The sequence below is a fragment of the Pinus tabuliformis genome, chromosome 2_2 (assembly GCF_031772625.1).
Source record: "Pinus tabuliformis cultivar Carrire ecotype Pingquan chromosome 2_2, CPIR1, whole genome shotgun sequence".
Classification (NCBI taxonomy): Eukaryota; Viridiplantae; Streptophyta; class Pinopsida; order Pinales; family Pinaceae; genus Pinus; species Pinus tabuliformis.
Window position 1 is genome coordinate 1,193,182,763 of NC_142300.1, and position 19,334 is coordinate 1,193,202,096.

The 19,334-nt window shown below is 40.2% G+C and overlaps 1 protein-coding gene across 7 annotated transcripts in view; it reads left to right on the forward strand.

Annotated features, from left to right (window-relative positions):
* LOC149197770 (uncharacterized protein At2g33490-like) overlaps positions 1–19,334 on the forward strand; it is a 541,003-nt gene that overhangs the window by 412,761 nt on the left and 108,908 nt on the right. For 6 of the 7 annotated variants that reach the window (XM_089405960.1, XM_089405959.1, XM_089405958.1 and 3 more), the window contains 3 exons: positions 11,804–11,832; positions 11,917–12,121; positions 12,230–12,424. In XM_089405960.1, coding sequence (XP_089262086.1) covers positions 11,804–11,832; positions 11,917–12,121; positions 12,230–12,424 — 429 coding nt within the window. The remainder of the gene's footprint in view (positions 1–11,803; positions 11,833–11,916; positions 12,122–12,229; positions 12,425–19,334) is intronic. The other variant, XM_089405962.1, reaches the window with a different exon arrangement.

Consider the following 19,334-nt stretch of genomic DNA (forward strand, 5'->3'; position numbering starts at 1 on the left):
CAAATGAGAGCTCCTTTAAGAATGTATCAAGAGTGGGTTGGTCTCTCCAAAGACTTCCCCTCACGCTTGATTCTGTAATTCCAACAAGATGTTCTCTCTACAAAACTTCAATCAAGAATTAGTTCCATATAGTTTTAGCAATAAACAATGATAAGAAACTCTAAAGATTTATTTAAAACCAATTAGAGCATTTTATACCTATAGCATACTTATAAATCAAATGTCAATGCAAGATAGCTCTACATTAACAAATCTACAAGAGCATATGGAAGCAAATTAGATCAAAGCATGAGTAAAAGGAATTATACCAATGCTCAACAATTCATCACACTCGAAAAGGAGGAACACCTCATGAATGAAACCCGAAAGTCTTTATTGATATTTCTGAAAGGGTACAAGGCAGCAGCGCTTCCGCAAGCACAATAGCTAGTAACAATATTATCAATGTGAGAGCCCATGGCTCTATTATATAGAGGGTTGGGAGCAAATCCCAATGAAGAATGACAATGACAAATGGCATTGGAGCCAATTCCAGTGTAGAAGTGATTAAACAAGTAGCATGAGGTGACAATCCCAAAGAGAAATTTGAATTTGTTGAATGGAGCTCCAATGCCAAGTGTAAAAATCGAATTCTGGCAAGTGGACATCATTTTCTTCTTCCCTTATGTGTCAAATTTGAATTTTATGGTGGAATGACAAGTGTATATGGGTGGTAATCCATGTGGGGACAATTTCCCACAAAAATCTCCACCAAATATTCTTCCAAATCCTCCCAAATGTGCATTAACTTCACAAATTCGAATGTCCAAGCAGCTTTTTCATTTAATGCTAGAAATTTGATTTTATTTGAGCACATGTACTTTCCTTGATTTTAGGAGTCCACATCACCTTGGGACTTCATTTTAACTCCACCATAATTTTCCACTTCATTTCCACAACATTTAGCATGTTTGGATATTTATTTTTCTCCATTTATTTAATTTCTCGCTGAATTAATTGCCAGATTTCCCACTAAACTTAGGAAAAGTGGGTTTTGAAGGTCCAAAACACATTATTAACCCTTCAAAGTGTGTCATAGTAGAAAGTTGAGGGTGAGAAGTGTAATTTTGATTACTCATACCCCATACAACTTCTTTAGACTACACTTATTACAATTTAAATACAATTTTATTTGCAATTTTCGAATTGCGGGAAATCTAAAAAATTTAAAAATGACTACCTAGACCTAACCAAATTCCACGAAATTTTTTGTGGTCTAGTATGGTAATAAACATCGACTCTAAGCACTAAGATGTGTCAGGGGCTCAATCTTCAAAATGTCACCCTGGCTTTGGGGCAAAACGTGAGTGAAAAAAACCTAGAAAATTATCTGCCTCTGAAAAAGAAGGGATAATTAACCAGATAAAAAAACACTCCAAGGTGTACTCGTTTGCTGATCGAGTCCCAACATCCTAGGTCTGTTACAGACTCAAAACTCATCATTACTAGCATCACTTATTACAAATTACAATTCCCCGTAGGGTGTGGAATCTGGGTACAAGAAAGATGATGAAAAGATAGAAGTAGAGTTAAAAAACTCTATTGACTGATGATATCTGATGGTACAAGTGTCCTCTAGATCATCCTTGGGTATGGAGTCTTCATATAATCATCAGGTGCCACTCCAGTGGTCAACACCATGCACATATCTCAAAATGTATCTAGCTACTGCCCAACACACTCTTTTTGGTTCCACCATGATCTAACTAAGATTTTTGATAGCAAAGCAAATGTCTAGCCTAGTGTTGACCATATACATGAGTGACCCAATGATTCATCTGTACAAGGTGGGGTCCACTTCCTTATCTCCTGATGCATTTATTTTCTTCTAGTTGGTGATCATGGAAGTAGCCATGGGTCGACAATCCTGCATTCTGAATCTCTTCAGATTCAGAATCTCTGTAGCATATCTTCTTTGCCCAAGGAAGATCTCCCCATTCTTCTGCCAAACTTCCAACCCTAGAAAATAATGCATCAACCCCATATCCTTCATGTTGAATTCAACTTCAAGATTCTTCTTGCAATCCTGTATGAGCCTGGATGACCTTGTTAAAAACAAGTCATCCACATATAATACTAGAATAAGTGGCTCATTCTCTACCATCAAATAGTAGATATTGGGATCAACATCACTCTTGACAAATCTCAACTGCTGCAAGTAACTACCAATCCGACCATACCATGCTCTGGGTGCCTGCTTGAGCCCATACAGGGATTTCTTTAATCTGCATACATGAGTTCTCTTCTCATGAGTTTCGAAGCCTTCGGGATCTTCTATATACACCTCCTCTTCTATCACCCCATTCAAGAATGTTGTCTTGACATCCATCTGGTGAATCTCCTTTCCCATTTGAGGTGCTAGGGATATAACGGATTTGATAGAGGTATAACAGACAACTGGGGTGAAGGTCTCTTCATGGTCTATTCCTTCTTTCTCTACGTACCCCTTTGCCACGAACCTAACCTTTTACTTCTCTATATTGCCATCTGCAGCATAGTTGATCTTATAGATCCATCTCGATCTTACAAATGATCTATTCTTTGGTCTAGGTACTACTTCCCAGACATCGTTCGTCATGATAGAGTTGTACTCTTCTACCATGGCATCTACCCAAACTTGGTGTTGAACAGCTTCTTGAAAGCTAGACGATTCTTCAACCTGCGGTACCAAGGCCTGGTACTTGTCAGGTTGTCTACGCTGCCTCTTCTTGGTTCTAGGAGCTCAAACAAACTCCTTTGCGTCACTCAGTGTCTGCCATACTTCCCTGTTGGTTCTACCACTGGTGGTGGGAGGCTCAATCAACTCTTCCTCCTGATCCTATCATTCCATCTGCTGAGAACTATCTAGATTTCCTTCATCTGAGGAAATACTGGTACTGGTCACTATACTCGATCTAGGTGTCTGTCTTCCTGCCTGTCCTCATTGTCCCTGCTACTGCAGGACTAATGGAACATCTACTGACTGACCTTCTGTTGGCATCTCTCGAGATTTCCTGAAAGCTCTATTCTCCATGAACTTCGCATCTCATCTCACTACAATCTTCTTGCTGCTAGGAATGTAGATTCTGTATGCCTTTGAGGTCTCGTTGTATCCTATGAGATATCCCTTTTCTACTCTCTGATCCAGTTTACTATGCTTCTCGTCTGGAATGTGACAATATGCCACGCTTCAAAATATCCTGAGATGACTGAATTTCAGCTTCTTCCCTGTGAAGATTCCTTCGAGCGTTTTCTTCCCCAATGCTCTATGAGAAGTTCTATTCTGGATATACACCGTTGTGTTGCAAGATTTTGCCCATAAGAACTGAGGTAGATCCTGATCATACAACATAGCTTTGGTTGCCCCAACAATAGTTCTATTTTTCCACTCTGCTACTCCATTCTGCTCTGGATTATATGGAGTTGTCCACTCTCTTTTGATGCCCTCCTTTGCGCAGAAATCTGTGAGGTCTCTGTCCATATATTCTCCACCATTATCTGAACGCAATACCTTAATCTTTTTCTCTATCGTATTTTCAACGAGAGCCTTGAATTCTCTGAATCGATCAAAAACCTCATCCTTGGTCTTTAAGAAATAGATCCGGGATTTTCTAGAGTGATTGTCAATAAAGGTGACGAAGTATTTGCCACCACTAAGAGCTCTTGTGGACATTGGACCACAAATATCTGAGTTTATCAATCCCAATACACAATCTGCTCTATTGTTACTTCTGGAAAAAATTGTTTTATCGTACTTCCCTTGCACGCATCCTCTGCATAAGTCATGATGCTCACTACTAAGGGTTGATACTCCTATAACAGTCTCTCTGAGCATCCTCAGTGCTCCATGGTGTAAGTGTCCCATTCGCCTGTGCCATAATTCATTTTGTTCTTTTTCACCATTATAGTTGCTGCCTATCAGTGCCATTGGAGAGTCAAGCTGCAATCTAAACAATTTGTTGCTTCGAGTTTCAATTTGTCTCTTCTTCTTACAGCTTGGATGCTTGACGTATATTTTTTTCCTATGAAGTATACATCGTATCCCTTGTCTTGTAACTGGGACACTGAAATCAGATTCATTCCTAATCCTGACACATGAAGAACATTGGTGGTTCAGATGTTGGTCCCTGCTTCCGTCTGATATGCTATGGTGCCTCTCCCTACTAGAGTACACTTTGTTTTGTTTCCCATAGTAATCTGGAACTCCATTTTTTCTTCTTGATAACTCGAGAAATGTTCTCGTACTCCAATCATATGAGTTGAAGCCCCGCTATCAATGTACCAAACATCAGCTGACGTTGAATTTTCTAAGCATGCAAATTCTTCTTCTGATCTGGAAGAAAATTTTGAGACACTTTGGGTATCCATCTTTGTGCTATTTTTCAAACGATTTCTAACGCTACCCTGCCCCAACAATTGTTGCAGGAAAAATTGCATCCCACCCGAGAAAGCTCTCTTTGCTGAATCTTCTGTTGCGCTGTTCCTTCTGCCGCTGATAGATTTCGATTTGGAAATCTTACTTCTCTGTTGACTCACTCAAAGAGATTTTCCACGAAAATCTAGCCCTCTTGGCTTGAACTGTGCAAACCCTCTGGGGATTTGAATTATGGCCTTTGCAAGAATTTCAAATTCCTTTCTTCCTTCAATGTTGGGTCTTCTGGTTCTTTTCTTCTTGCTTGACTTTAGCTCTGATACCATGTGAAAATTTCTAAATACAAATCCAATTGCAGTGATTAATATTATTTCTTCTACTTATTAACTCAAAAATAAGTTATTCACAGTGTTCTTACGGTAAATATCGAAATAAGTTCTACTGCATCCTTCACAATTAAAATATTGCGGAAAATAATGCAAAAAAAAACACTGGCACAAATATAACCAAGATGACAGTTATTTTTGGACAATCATCCCCGAAAAAACCCAATGTGGGAAAACTGGTGCAGCAGATGAGGGTTTCTTTATTATTCTTCAGCAAAATTCTCATGTACAAAATACAACCAGTAGAATAGAAGAGGATTCTTTGTGAGAAAATTTACAGACACTTCCTAACAAATTTATGATCCAGGAGAAGTTCTTTTCTTCCTTCTGTGTCTCATTGTGTCCCATCGTCAACCTTCCCACGTTGTCAAACTGCCCACGCAGTCCCAATGTCAAACTACCCCTGCACTGTCTCTCCTTGCGTCACAGCTTCTGCGTTGTCCTCCCTCTGCTCTGCATCTTCCTCCCTTGCATTCTCGACTGATGCTGATTACCCTCACTCTATTTTCCACCTACAAATCTCCCTTTGATTTGATTTTCTCTTGCTGAACTTTGACCAATGAGAAAATTCATCTTACTTGGGTTATTGAGTATCTTCCTCTGGGGTATTCTCCAAGTGGCCATCAAGTCTCCTCTTATAATCCTCTCGTTGATCAATCAACGACCCAGATTAGATCCTAATCAATGGCTAGGATCATATTGACTTGATCTCCGACTTTTAAAAGTTTCACCCACAGTTTAGATTAATACCCATAAATTATTTTAATTTCTTAAGTTTAGACTTAAGGAGCCATTAAAAGTAATTAATTATTTTAATAAAACTGTCTCCGGGTGGAATTTCCCAAAACAATTTTTGGGTATTGGAGAATGCACGTGTCCAAGCCTCCCTGCAAATTTAAGACTTAGAGCACATCCAATGCTACCAAAAATCAACAATGGCCTCCTCCTCCTCTTTTTATAAATCTGATGGACCCCTCCAAAACTTCCTATTTTATTTTTATTTTAATCATGGAGCACTTTTCCCTCTTTTATTTCAATTAAAATATTCTTTTTAATGCGGTAAAATGGAAAATTGGCCACCATGATTCCCCACGTCACAGATAATTGCTTCTAACAATCGCATCCTATAGATCTCCTCGTTCCGATTCCAATGAGCTATTACACTAAGGTGTTCCATCAAGTATTCCTCTCGGAATGCCACAAGTGTAATTAATTGAGTTAGGCCAAAAAATATACCTATTTCTCGAAAGTTGTCGGAATGCAATGAAACGAAAGGCAAGCTGTGCAGATGATGGAATATGCCAAGAGAATGCCATTGGGTCCTATAGGAACTCCTTAAAACCCCATGAAACATCTCCAAAAGTCCCTGGGCCCATTGATGAAGTAAACTTGCACCCGTGACTTGTCTGCGTCCAACCCTGAAAGTCCATCCATAAGGAACACTAGAAAAACAAACATCATAGACGACTAGCTTTTCAGAAGCAGTGAAGTGTCAGGATTGCTCAGAGTGAGGGTAAATTCCCTTAGGCAATTTTTGCCGGTATTCCTCTTGGATGGATTCGCTAGTTTGGCGATATTTATTGTACTCATAATTTCTCACTGCTGCTTAATAATAAAAACACTTAGTTGCTGCACCGGTTTTCCCAAGTTGGGTTTTCCAGGGACTTTTGTTCAAAAATAACTGTGACATAATTTTGTATGTGTGTGCCAGTGTTTTCTCAGTTCCCTATTTATCTTCCGCAATATTTTTTATATGTGAAGATTGCAGTGTGATTTATTTGATATTTGTTGTAGCAAATAAACTGTTAATTAATTTATAGTTAGAAGAATAATTTCTAATTGCTGCAATAAGAATTTCAGTAGTTAAATTTTCACGCAAGAAACAAATCACACAATTGACACAAGTATTTTTGGACAAACATCCCTGAAAAAACCCCAATGTGGGGAAAGCCAATTTTCAAATCTAAGGTTTTATATAATTATCTTCAACAAAACTGCTATTGAGAAATTACATAAACTGCTTTCCTAACACTAGCAAAGCTCTGACAAATGTTTTATCTTCACTTTTGACCGAATCGAACTGGGAGATATCACTGTCTCCCTCTGCAGATCAAATCAATGTTTTTTAGCAATTCACACTCCCTTCCTGCACTCACACTGCCTAATTGGGAACTGGTGCTGCCCTTCCCAACAACTCACATTGCCTTTGGGAATTTGATCTAGAAACCTGCACAGGGCACTCACACTACCTCCAATAACTTTCACAGGGCACTCGCACTACCTCCAACAACTGCAATTGGTAATTGGCAACTTGATCTGGACCTCTGGCAACTTACATTGGTTAACTGGCAAACTCACACTGGAAAACTCAGCCTTCTTCTACAGAAATAATTTGGCCCTGATAAACTCACTCTGGGACTCAGGAATTGGAAGTCTCTCTGATGATGAATAACCCCATAAATATCTCTCCTCAATCCCTGCTGCTAAAACCCTCCTTGGTGTCTCTAAAAATCACCCACTCGAATGATCTCCAATGCTGCCTATTTATTCCTTATATAATCTCTTATTCACAAATGAATGACCACAATTAGAAGTTCATTTGATCTAATCGATGGCTAAGATCATCTTAGAAACTTTCTACAAGCTTCTAGAGGTAAATCGATCTTATCCCAACTAATGTCAATTAATTATTCACTTTCCTTAAGTTTAGAATTAGGAAATATTTAAAAATCACTAATTGACATAATTAAAATATTTTCCTTATGAAAAATTACATGGGCTTGGAGATAATTAAATCCTCCGTGTTTCTAGTCTCAATGATACCTCTCAAGACTAGAACACTTGTTCGAGCTACAATATTCAACAACCATCCCTTCAGCCTCCTCTAGGACAGATTCCTTGAACTCGGCTTCCATAGAACATGCACTTTCTCCTAACTTGGCCTCATCTTGCTAGTTGCGACTTCTCTTGAGTTGATCTCCATCGCCAATGAAGTCCTTCTCATTGTACTCTTGGCCTATCCTTTGGCCTATATTTATATTTCTTGTCTAAGGGTCTTGGGGGTCTTCTTTGTCCTTCAAGGAACCCTCAATAACAAATTAGAATATTAAACTCATTACCTTGGGTTCTGTTACCGCTCAAACTAGTAGGGGGCATAAAAGGGACTCTAAAGGGACAATTGCTAGATCAAAGGGCAACGATGGAGGCTTAGCCCACTGTCACCTCAGCTATGACTCCCTACTCTTTACGACCTCTTATTGATGGGAGGATACCCAATATATAGAAATTCGCTTGTAAAGGATGAATCAACCAATGGATGTGAAGTGAACTTAATGATCCTTTTCCTAAAAAGGGGTTAAGAATAGAGCTTGCTTGTTAGGCAAGGTACAAAGGTTTCTAGGATAAGGAGGTGAGGATTTGATGGTTAAGTTAGAGGAATATGCTTTGTAAAGGAGTTTCCCTATCCTAAATTCTTTATTGGACTTGACTTCCCGAATGGTTCTTGAAGAGTTGAATTTTCAAAAGTGCGGGACCACACGGGACCAAGTGGACCTAGCCTAGGTTAAGGGGGGAGAATCTAGTGACCAATGATGTTCTTAACCCAGACAAGGAAGGGGAAAGGATGAAAGCAAGAATTTCCACTTAAAGGTATCAAATTGATCCTATGACTAGCCTAGGGAATACAAAGGCAAAGTTTGATCTCGGAGCTAGGGCTTGGGGTTATCTCACAACTCCACCGTCGGAATGGCTTCAAAATTGGAGGAGGCCTTGAGGACACACCAACGCAGTAGAGGCTAGGAGATCGAATGAACTTTTTCTTGGGCTATTTTGTTGGGAAAATGATGCTCTAGGTGACCCAACTTGGCTAGACCTAGAAGAGAGAGGGAAAGGTGAAGAAAAATATTCTTTTAGTGATCACCCCTTGGAGGACCAATGCCTTAATCCTTGGGGAGAATGGAGTCTAGGAGAATAATGAAAAAGGAACTTGTATTTCGATCAAGGAGGCCTTAAGGACTTCTTCACTTAGCCTTTAGGGCAAGAGGAAGAAACCTCAAGGCTTTTATACTTCGCTTGGCAAACGAGATGACTTATCAAGATGAATTATCCCTAGGAGATTTCATTTGCATACATGGCCCAAACATTGAGAGATGCTATATAGAAACAATAATTCCACAAATTTGCAATTATGCAATGCAACAATTAGCCCTATTATAACGAAAATCCCATTCAATGCATATGACAAAAGTAAAACAAGAATAGCATTAAAGGCATGTACTTACATGTAATAGAACATATCCAACCATCAAGTATTTGACAATAAAGAAGCTCCAAGATAAAATACTCCAATCCAAACATCAAAATTCATCCATGCTCCAATTCTTCACCTAGAAAAAGGTCGAAATTCTCTAAAAAGAAGAGAGATCCAATCCAAAGTGATGATGAGAAAATGAACTCATCTCACTTGTATTTAGACACTAATTAGAGTTCGAATTAGTCTCTTAGGCCTAAATAAGCCTCAAAAATAAAATAATGTGCTAATAACCTAACTTTTGGTGACAAGCCCACCAAACTAGCTTATAAATTAAATAATAAACCGCGTAAGAGGTCAAATGATAAATAATACATGTCGTAGGGTCCTCCAAGAGGCCTAATGAGGTCCATAAGTGCTATAATGAAGAATAAGACCCTCAAAAGTGATGGACAAGGAGATGATCCCTTGTTCTTCAAACAATAAACTTTTGGTGCTCCCAGTGGGTGTGGGGGTACAATAATAACCTCATGGGTCTCCAAATGAGTCGAAAATGCTTGTAGACCATATGTAAGGGCTTAGATGATGGTGTAGGTGATGCCACATCATCCTACAAGTCATGGGTCAGCTGCCAAGTGCATGGAACATTTGTGGGGTTGGTCCCGGCAAAGGTGAACCAAGTGCATCTTCCTTGTCCAATAGATGGATCTTGAGTCAATATCTGAACATCTCTGGGGATCCATGGAGTGTTGTCAATTGCTGTGGGGGCCCATGGCTCTCAACACACACCTTACGTGTGCCAATATAGCTTTCTGGAGGGTTAGAACCCTGTATAGGGAGACCAAACCCAAGATGGAGACCACCTGCAATCCTGCATAAGATCCAATGCGTCCTCTAGCCTTCCCATATGACAAGTCATCAAAGAAATCGAGTAAAAGAGCTTACAAGCCATGGACCACAAGTGGGGACTTCATAATGACCTGCGGCCTGCCCTTTCATAATGGGCTTTGCCATGTGCTAATATCTCCAAACATCGAATGGGGTTAACCAAGTATCCTATTAGGTGGTTTCTACTTCTAAAGAGGATAATATGTTCAAGGGACATCCTTTAAAAGGTGGTGGTGTGCGATGAAGAGGTGAGTGGAGTAGGGGATGAGAAGGGGCAACCTTGGGCCACATGCTGGGGTACAAGGGTAGCTAATAAAATGAAAGTCCACACTTGGGTATATAACGTATAGGAGGGAGTAATCGTGGTACATGAGGTGCCCCGGCGTTCATATTTCCACCCTTCTTTATATGTTTTTTGCTTTTCTATGATTTTTCTTTAATTAACTGTTCGGGGCTCAAGTGGTAAGAGCATGATGTGTGGGATATAGCAGTGGATACCCCCCTTTAAGGTAGGGCGGTTCATTGTCCACCAGGGGTTGAGACAATCATGAGTTCCTATATGATGAAGGAGACTCATAAAACCTGTAGGAACCAGGGTGATGGCCATGATGATGGGGTAGAGCTCATATATGGCTTTTGCCCACGTGCCAAATGTGTTTGTCCTCACCATCTTTTGCATTTTGTGGTACATTTTCCTGTTGAATGGGGCAAATTATGCTTTTACTTTTCTATTTAGCTGCATCAACCTTCGGGGCATCATTTTAGGCCTGACCCAAGGTGTGGGCAAGGGGAAGGGGAGAACTAGCCCTATGTGGACCCAGTGGAGGAATGTGGACCCAGGTGGGAGAAATGATGAATGGGGGTAATAATGAGTGGAAATGAGGTAATATACACGGATGAGGGAGCGGAACCACGCAACCAAAATTAGGATTTCCCGTGAAATACCATCCCTAAAGCCAAATGGTCAGTAAAAGAGATCCCACGAGACTAGAATCCAAGGTTAATATCCAAAAAGGGTGTAGGGGACAAGAGCACAGACCTAGCCCATTTTTTTCGCTGAATCCCCCCAATAATCCATGCCCATAAGTGTCCCTGATAAAGAAACTACAATACTCAATTATCAAATGACAAGGCATACCTTTAGGTTCAAGAGACCCACCTTCAAACATATGATCATGGCAGATGAGTGAGGGAGCACATCGCTGGCTCAGGTGGCAGAAAAATGGTACAATGAGCTTGTTGGTAGCTGGTGGCTACCACCGGAGGTCCATCTTGGAGAAAAAAATTCTTCTAGGGCTTTCACCCACAAAATGGTGGATAACAAGTTCCAAGCCCACAACTTTGGGTTCAATACCCCAACACTTGGGTATCTTTCCCACAAGCCTTTTTTGTGGGTTTTTTACACCCAGAATTACCTTTCGAGCTACCGAAATTTCAACACTAACTTGACCCAACATAAATATGCCCTTTGTGAATTGGGCTATTAAACTCATCAAAATGATAAGCATGGATATAACTATCCAAATGCCTTGAAATTTTCTTCTGGCAGCCATTATATGAGCTTCGTCCTATAACTACGGGTCCTTCGCTGAACCCTCAAATAATCATTATGCAACTAAAGTTTCGGAAAAACATGAGAGCCCAAAGTATGGTAAGCATTTTGGTAGAAAAGTAGTGTCAAGTTCTTTAAAAATCTTCAACTTAAGACTTATGAAGTCGGTTTCAACTAGTTCACTGAATTCTTACTGGGTGATAAACTGATCAAACTTCAAACGTAATTAAATTATATTAATGTTCACTATATTTTGGTAGTTCTAGATTAATTATTATAATGTGCAAGATTTCATATACATCTGAATATTTCATCAAAGTGTTATTATGTTTTTCCAGGAACTTAAAAACCAGTGCTATGAGCAAAGGTGAGAACGATAACTGTTGTGTGTTCTTTATTTCTGAGTTTTAGATCATACATACAAATAAGAGATTTCTACGATGCACCGCAGGAAAGTGTATGATTATATGAGGACACATACAGCCAAAGGAAAATCAAATACTTCTAAAGTGGATGTGTTTACAGCCCAGCAGTTAAAATCAACTAAAGAAGAGTATGATGACCAAGTGACATTCCTTGTCTGTCGGTTGATGTCACTAAAGCAAGGACAGTCACGCAATCTTCTAATTCAGACAGCACGGCACCATACAGCACAGGTTCGTGGCTCTTGTCTCTGCTTTGTATTCTTACATTCTTGGTCTCCTTTTGCTTTTGGCACTAAACAATTGATTTGTTGATTTTGGGGCATTTTCATTTTTCAACAGTTGCAGTTATTTAGAAAGGGTCTTGCTGTTCTAGAGGCTCTGGATCCTCATATTAAGCGAATTGCTGAGGAGCAGCGCATTGATCATCAATTGAGTGAACTCGGTGATGAATCTGATGATAGTGTAGCAAGTTTTGATTTCACACACAGTAACTGCGAATATGATGAATCTACAAGCTCTGAAAATTCTTTACATGTAAAGCACTTTTCGTTTTCTTTCTAGACTTTTATCTTCAGATAAATAAATGATTTTTGTGATTGATTTTTTTAATCAGAAAAGCACGTTAATCGTATATTATGCTGTGTGCTGAGTTTCAGATTGCTACCAGTGTGTGTAGTTTCAGCTTTGTCATTTTTGTCAATTTTTTTTCACATTTACAGCATTAATTGAAGAAATGCTCCTTCGGTTTCTGAAATTTTTGAGTATAGGTTTTTTTATTTGGTCACATGCTGTGTAGCTTAGCGACACGTTCCCTAGAAATGGTACCCCTAAATTGAGATATTTCTATCGCTGGGAATGCCCAAATGGTTATGGAATATCCTCGGGGATGTTTGGGATGTACTAGGTGTTTCTTTTAAAATTTGCACGTTAAAAGATAAGCGTAATCATCAAGCACAAACTCTAGGGCAACATGAGGAAATCACACATTGTCACTGTGGTAATTCTCGTCCTTATTTTAGGTGAGCTCAACTCTGGCAAAGAAGGGTTCCCTTAGATAAAATATCTAGTCTGTTCTTAAATGCAGATCTGAAAATCTGATTAGTGAAGTTGACTGCCTTAGGAATTTACAACATAAATTAAATGGAATTGAAGAGGACAAGTGCCTTATCCTATGGGCTATGGAGTTAGCGTGGCAAGATGACAAATAATGTTAGCCTCATAATCCCAAAGTCTATTACTTAGGTATTTGTTACAGACATAAAATTTAGGTAAGTAATAATGAATAATATATAATAGACATACCAATCCAAAATAAATAATAATGAAAGGAATATTATATAAATCACATTAATGCAAAGGCATCTTAGGAGTATTAATATGAGGCTCTTCTATTAAACTTAAAACAGAATATGAGACAAGCGAGAGAAAAATGAATGAGCAAGAGATTATTATTTCAATGTGCAAAAAATTGCATAAGATGTCATATAAATATTTATGACTTTCTATCTCTCTTGTTGGAAAATGGTCACCTATTTAATTACTATCTACCTAATTAATAATTAGGTATGTAAGTTTATTATTTATGACTTCATTACATTAATGAAATAAGTTTATTATTTATGACTTTATTATATTATTAATGAAATCATCATTATAATATCTAACAGGTCCTCTTAAAGATGATTTCATTTTCCATAACCCCTAACATTTCTCAAAAAATTTCAAACTTCTCTTTATTGAGTGCCTTGGTGAAGGTGTCTGCTACTTGATCTTGGGACATGCAATAAATCAGCTCCATTTTTTTGTTCTGCACTTGTTCTCTGATATAATGATGTTGAATTTCAACATGTTTTGTTTTCGAATGATAAATTGGATTCTTCGTCATCTTGATGGTGTTTTGGCTGTCACAATGTAGAATTATAGGTTGCATTTGTGGAGTTTCAAGTCGCTTAAAATCCTTCGAAACCATATTGCTTCACAAGCTGCTCCAACAACTTCTTTGTATTGTACTTCTATTGTCGAAAGTGCTACTGAAGGTTGTTTTTTACTTGTCCATGAAATTACTCCACTACCAAGGGAAAAAGCATAATATTTTGTAGATTTCTTGTCATTTTTATTGTTGAGCCCATGAATTGTACTCTTTTGTTATCCATTTACCTTCTCTTGAAACTATCCTGATTTTTCCTATGTTATCCTTTTCCTGATGATATTTTGTTTATAATTCATATTTTGACCAAGGAACAACCTTGTCTACAAATCATATTATTTAATTGATAATATAGGATCTTTAAGTAATTTCCACTTAGTTTTGGATTACTTATGTGATGGTTTGGAAAAGTGCATTTGATTGGTTGCAGACAAATGGCACCAACTTAAGGGATGGACACTATCACATGATCTCTTTTGGTATGTTGTTACTTTTGACGTTGTTACTTTCATAACCACGATATATCATTCCTACAATTTCTATGGCGCTTGAGTATCTGGTCTTTGACCGATGCTCAAGAAGGAAAGTAACGAAAGAGCTAGCTTGACAACAAATAGAGTCCGAGAAGCATCAACCATTATGATAGCTTAGAAAGTAATAGAAGGAGTTACCTTTTTTTGAACAATTTGTGTAACAACATAGATACAGACAACAAAATTTTGCCTTAATATGTATTATTTAGTCTTGACATTCTATTGGGCCATTGCCCATTTGATTTGTATAAATTCAGGGACGTTTGGGGTTTCCTATTTGTTGAACAAGTAGTAAGAGATAGGGGTTGTATAAGTGAACAAGGGCACAATGAGATCATTGTTGTATTAACTTTCTATATAATATAGTATGCAACTTTCTATCATCTGAAGTACTTGTTACCCACCATTTTGTGGGTGATATCCCTAGGAGAATTTTTTTCTGCATGATGGTCCTCAGCTGGCAACCCCTTGCATCCACCAAATAGCTCATTGTGCCATTTCTCCCCCACCAGAGGCAGCCATGTGCTCCCTCACCCATCTGTCATGATCGTATGTTTGAAGGTGGGCCTCCCAAACCTAAAGATATGCCTTATCATTTGGTGATTTAGTATTCTAGTTTGCTTATCATGGAAACTCTTGGGCATGGATTAATGGGGGATTTGGTGGAAAGAGTGGATTAGGTTTGTGCTCTTGTCCCCTAGGTCTCTTTTGGATGTTAACCTTGGACCCTAGTCCCGTGGGATCTCTTTTACTGACCTTTGGGATTTAGGGATGGTACTACATGGGAAATCCCGATTTGGTTGCGTGGTCCCGCTCCCCGATCCACATACATCACCCCCCTTTCGCCCATTACAATCCCATTCATCACTCTTCCCACCTGGGTTCACATTCCTCCACTGGGTCCACAAAGGGTCAGCCACCCCCTCCCCTTTGCGCACACTTTGGGTCGGGGGTGGAACATGTGAAAAATTGGAAACCCGAATCCTATTGCAGCAACTGGAAATAATTCTCCTAATTGTTAAATTAATTTTTAGCAATTTATTTACTGTTTGCTACAACGAATATTGAATCAATCACACTGAAACCTACACAAATATATTGTGGAAGAAATAAATGTTGGAAGAAATACTAGCACACACATAAAATGACACAGTTATTTTTGGACCAATGTCCCCGGAAAAACCCAACTCGGGAAAACTAGTACAGCAGTTGATGGTTTTATTATTATGCAACAGTGAAATAATCTAAGTACAACTAGATGCCGAAAATGGCAATCCTACAGAGAAAAACTGGCAAGAAAAATCTAGTGACGAATTTCCTCACTCCATAGGCAAATCCGGGCTTTGACCTTAGCTCAAATTGAGCCGTCCAAACTAGATCTGCGCAGTCACTGAGTCACCCTAGCACAGTTGCTTCTGCACTCAACTCAGAATAGCTTCTCCTCAAGCCATCTGATCAACGACTGTCTGGGAAAATGTCTCCTTTGGCGTCCAGAACCTCTGCCCTACTTTTGGACTAAAACTCTGCTTTTCCTTAGCGGATTCAAAATTGCCTCTAGAGGCTACTGCGTTGCTTTGCATTGGCCTCACTGTGGCTCACTTGCCTCTCTGCAAATGCACTCAACGGAACTAGAATCTTTCCTTCGGCATCACTGTCCTTGCCCTTCTCTCACTTCTTCAATCTCACTAGCTCTCTCTCTGCCAACTGACTGTTGCTACTTTGGAAATCGATATGCTCATGAAATCGAACCGTTGAAGTGATTTCTCCAAGCCCTATCGACATCTTCATATAATCCTATGTTGAGACTTCAACGATCAAGATTAGATCTTAATCGATGGCTAGGATTAACTTGAAATTGATCCGTGTGAGTTTCTAGAACATTCACACCATAACTTAATTAATTCTGATTAATTAGTCATATTCCCTAAGTTTAGACTTGGGAAATATTTAAAATACCTGACTAATAATCTAATTAAGTCACTTCTAGGCGGAATTTCCAGAAACGATTTCTGGGTTTTGGAGATCTCATGTATTCTACCCTCTCCACAAAATTTCAAGGCTAGAACACATCCGATGTTGAATTTTCTAAGTCTACTACTTACAAACCCTCCATGCACTTTACTGATTTATTCCTACCTACTTGTTCTGTTACTTAACAAGTTATTTACAATGTAAATACTGAAAATAAACACTAGTGCATGCTCAACATATTACAGATCATAAAATAAAGGAAACAGATACAAGCACACAAAATGACACTGCTATTTTTGGACCAATGTCCCTGGAAAAACCCAATGCGGGATAATTGGTGCAGCTATCTGAGGGTTTTCTTATTGAGAAATTTCAGAGTACAATCTGGGTGCCAAATCCGGCTTAACCAACAGAGAATGCCCTTGGTAGTAGTACCTCTCAGTCTGAGACAAATATCCAGGTTGAAACCCCGAATAAACCATCCGGTAGCTCCTCAGCTCCAATATGCCCTAGAAACCCCAACGTCTGCCTTTCTGGACTGTGTCAACCTCTCTCTACCCAGCGTTGGCCCTGCGTCACCCTGAATTGGCCTGTGTCAGCCTTAGGAGGCCCTGTGTTAGCCTTCTGGCCCTCTGTGTTAGCTATGCTGGCCTCTCTGAAGCATTGTGTAGCTCCTGGTTGCCTCTGCATGACCCTGCGTGAGCCCTCGCAGCTATTGTGTCACTCTCTCTAGCACCTGCGTTGATCTCCCGGCACTATCTTTGCCTCTCTGTCTCTCTCTACTCACTGCTCCTCAACTGCAACTCCGATCACTGATTCTATCTCTCTTAGCAAACCCCGCTATAGGGAATAGAATGACTAATCATTTGGTGTGCTCTCCAAGTGACCCTCAAGCCTCCTCTTATACTTTTCTCGTTGACATATCAACGGTCAAGATTAAGTCCCTAATCAACGGCTAAGATTAGATCTGGCTTGATCCATGTCTTTTGGACCATTCTAACACAGTTTTATATTAATCCACATTAATATTTTAATTTCCCTATGTTTAGACTTAGGGACTCCATTAAAAATATTAATTATTTTAATATCTCCCTAACTATTTAGAATCTGCCCAAACCCTTTCTGGGTATTGGAGATCTCATGTGCCCTAACCTCTCCACCAAATTTCGTGGCTAGAGCATATCCGATGCTACCCCAAATCAACACTCCTTCTTAGCGAGGAGTGTGCTCTAGTAATACTCCTCACTGAGTATTACTCTGATCATCGAACATCAATCCCTGGGCTGATGCTAGGCCTGTTGCCCACCATCCTCTACACTGTTGTATCCTATATTGTTGCCCATGGTTCTGCCACTGCCACTGCTACATCTGTACGACAGCTCTCTCTGCATCCGTGCTGCTACTGGTCCTTTCTCCCAGCACTACATCCGCACTGCACCTCCTCTCATCATGTTGCATCGTGCTACCCACTGTTGCACTGCAACTTAGTTATTGAGAAGTAAGTAACTCGTCTCCCAACTTTGAGCTCCCTGTTGGGCTAGAGACCCTCCTGATGCTGAAGCTCCATCTGCCGTTGACAAGTGCTCCCTCTCTGACCTCTGCGCTACTGCTACAACTCCTTGCATCTTGCACCGTTGCACACCTCTATGTGCCATCCTACACTGGTGCAACACTCCTGTGCCTCTCGCACTGTTGCAGCCTGCTAGCCTCATGCTATCTCGGGGCTCTTGCACTGTAGCTCTCTGTTGCTCCATTCGCATCCATCTCTACTCGACTCAGCGAGTCCTGCTACTCCTCTATGGGGCTCTCGTAGCAAGGTCTAATCCAAGAGGCTGGGTAGCTTGAGGATCCTGCCCTTAATCGCTTGTAGCCCACCTGATTATAGCTCGATGTCTCCCCACTTCCGCTCAAGTGGTGCGTGTGCACTCATGGCATAGTCATCGTCTGTTAACACTTCCTTTTCTGCCCTTGCTGGCGCTGCCTTAGTCTCGGAAGACTCTCCCTTTCTCTTCTTCCTTAGACACTGGGTCGCATAATGACCCAGCTCCCCACAGTGGAAGCACTTGATCTTGGAGAGATCCTTCTTCTTTCGCTTTTCTTGCTTTCCCTCAAATGCTAGGGCAACATCTTCCTCCTCCTCCTTTTTGACTCTGATTCCTTTACTGCTGCTTCCCGCCTTTGTTTTCCGTCTGATCTCTTCTTGGTGAAGAGCTGCCCACATCTCATCCCAAGGTGGAAGTGTTCCTCTGCCCAGTGTACTTTGGACAAATACCTCCCAGTCTTCTAAGACTGCATTTAGGGTTGTCCTCACCATCAATTCCTGATCCGGTTGGCTCCTATGGAAGTCAATTGATCTCGGATCTCATTCAGTCCTCCGAGGAAGGTGTCAATCGATTCTCCCTTCCTCATTTGATTTTCTAGTAACATCCTTCTCGACACAAAAGTATGCTGGTACAATTTCTTTAGGGCCTCCCACATCTCATTTGTCGTATCCTTCTCAGCAATGTGTGGTACTACATGGTCCTTGACCCCGTCAAGGATGATGCTCTTGGCCCTCTCCATTGCCTCCTCGTACTTGTCGTTTTCAGCGGGGTCGACTGGGATAGCTATCATCCTCAAGGCTAAGTGCTTGACACGATTTCTGTCAAGTACGGATAAGATTCTGGCCTTCCAGACTGCGAAGTTTGAGGCTCTGTTCAGTCTGTCCTGGTCTCTTACTCCATGTAGTGCCATGCTGCTCTTCTACTTCCCTCCTGGAAGTTCTTGATGTGACTTCCTCTGAGTCTCGATTTCCCTCCTGAAAATCCTCCTGCCGATGTCGAGATGCCCCCTACTCTAATTGTCTATGTAACCACAGTACTGATCCGGATTTCTTGGCTAGAAACCCTCAGTAGCAACTCCTTCCTCCTTGGCCTTGCCCTGTCAGGTACTGTTCTGACTACAGTACCCCACCAGCTCCACTCTGCAACTTTCCCACATCCTCCTAAACCCCAGCAATTTGAAGGTGAGAACT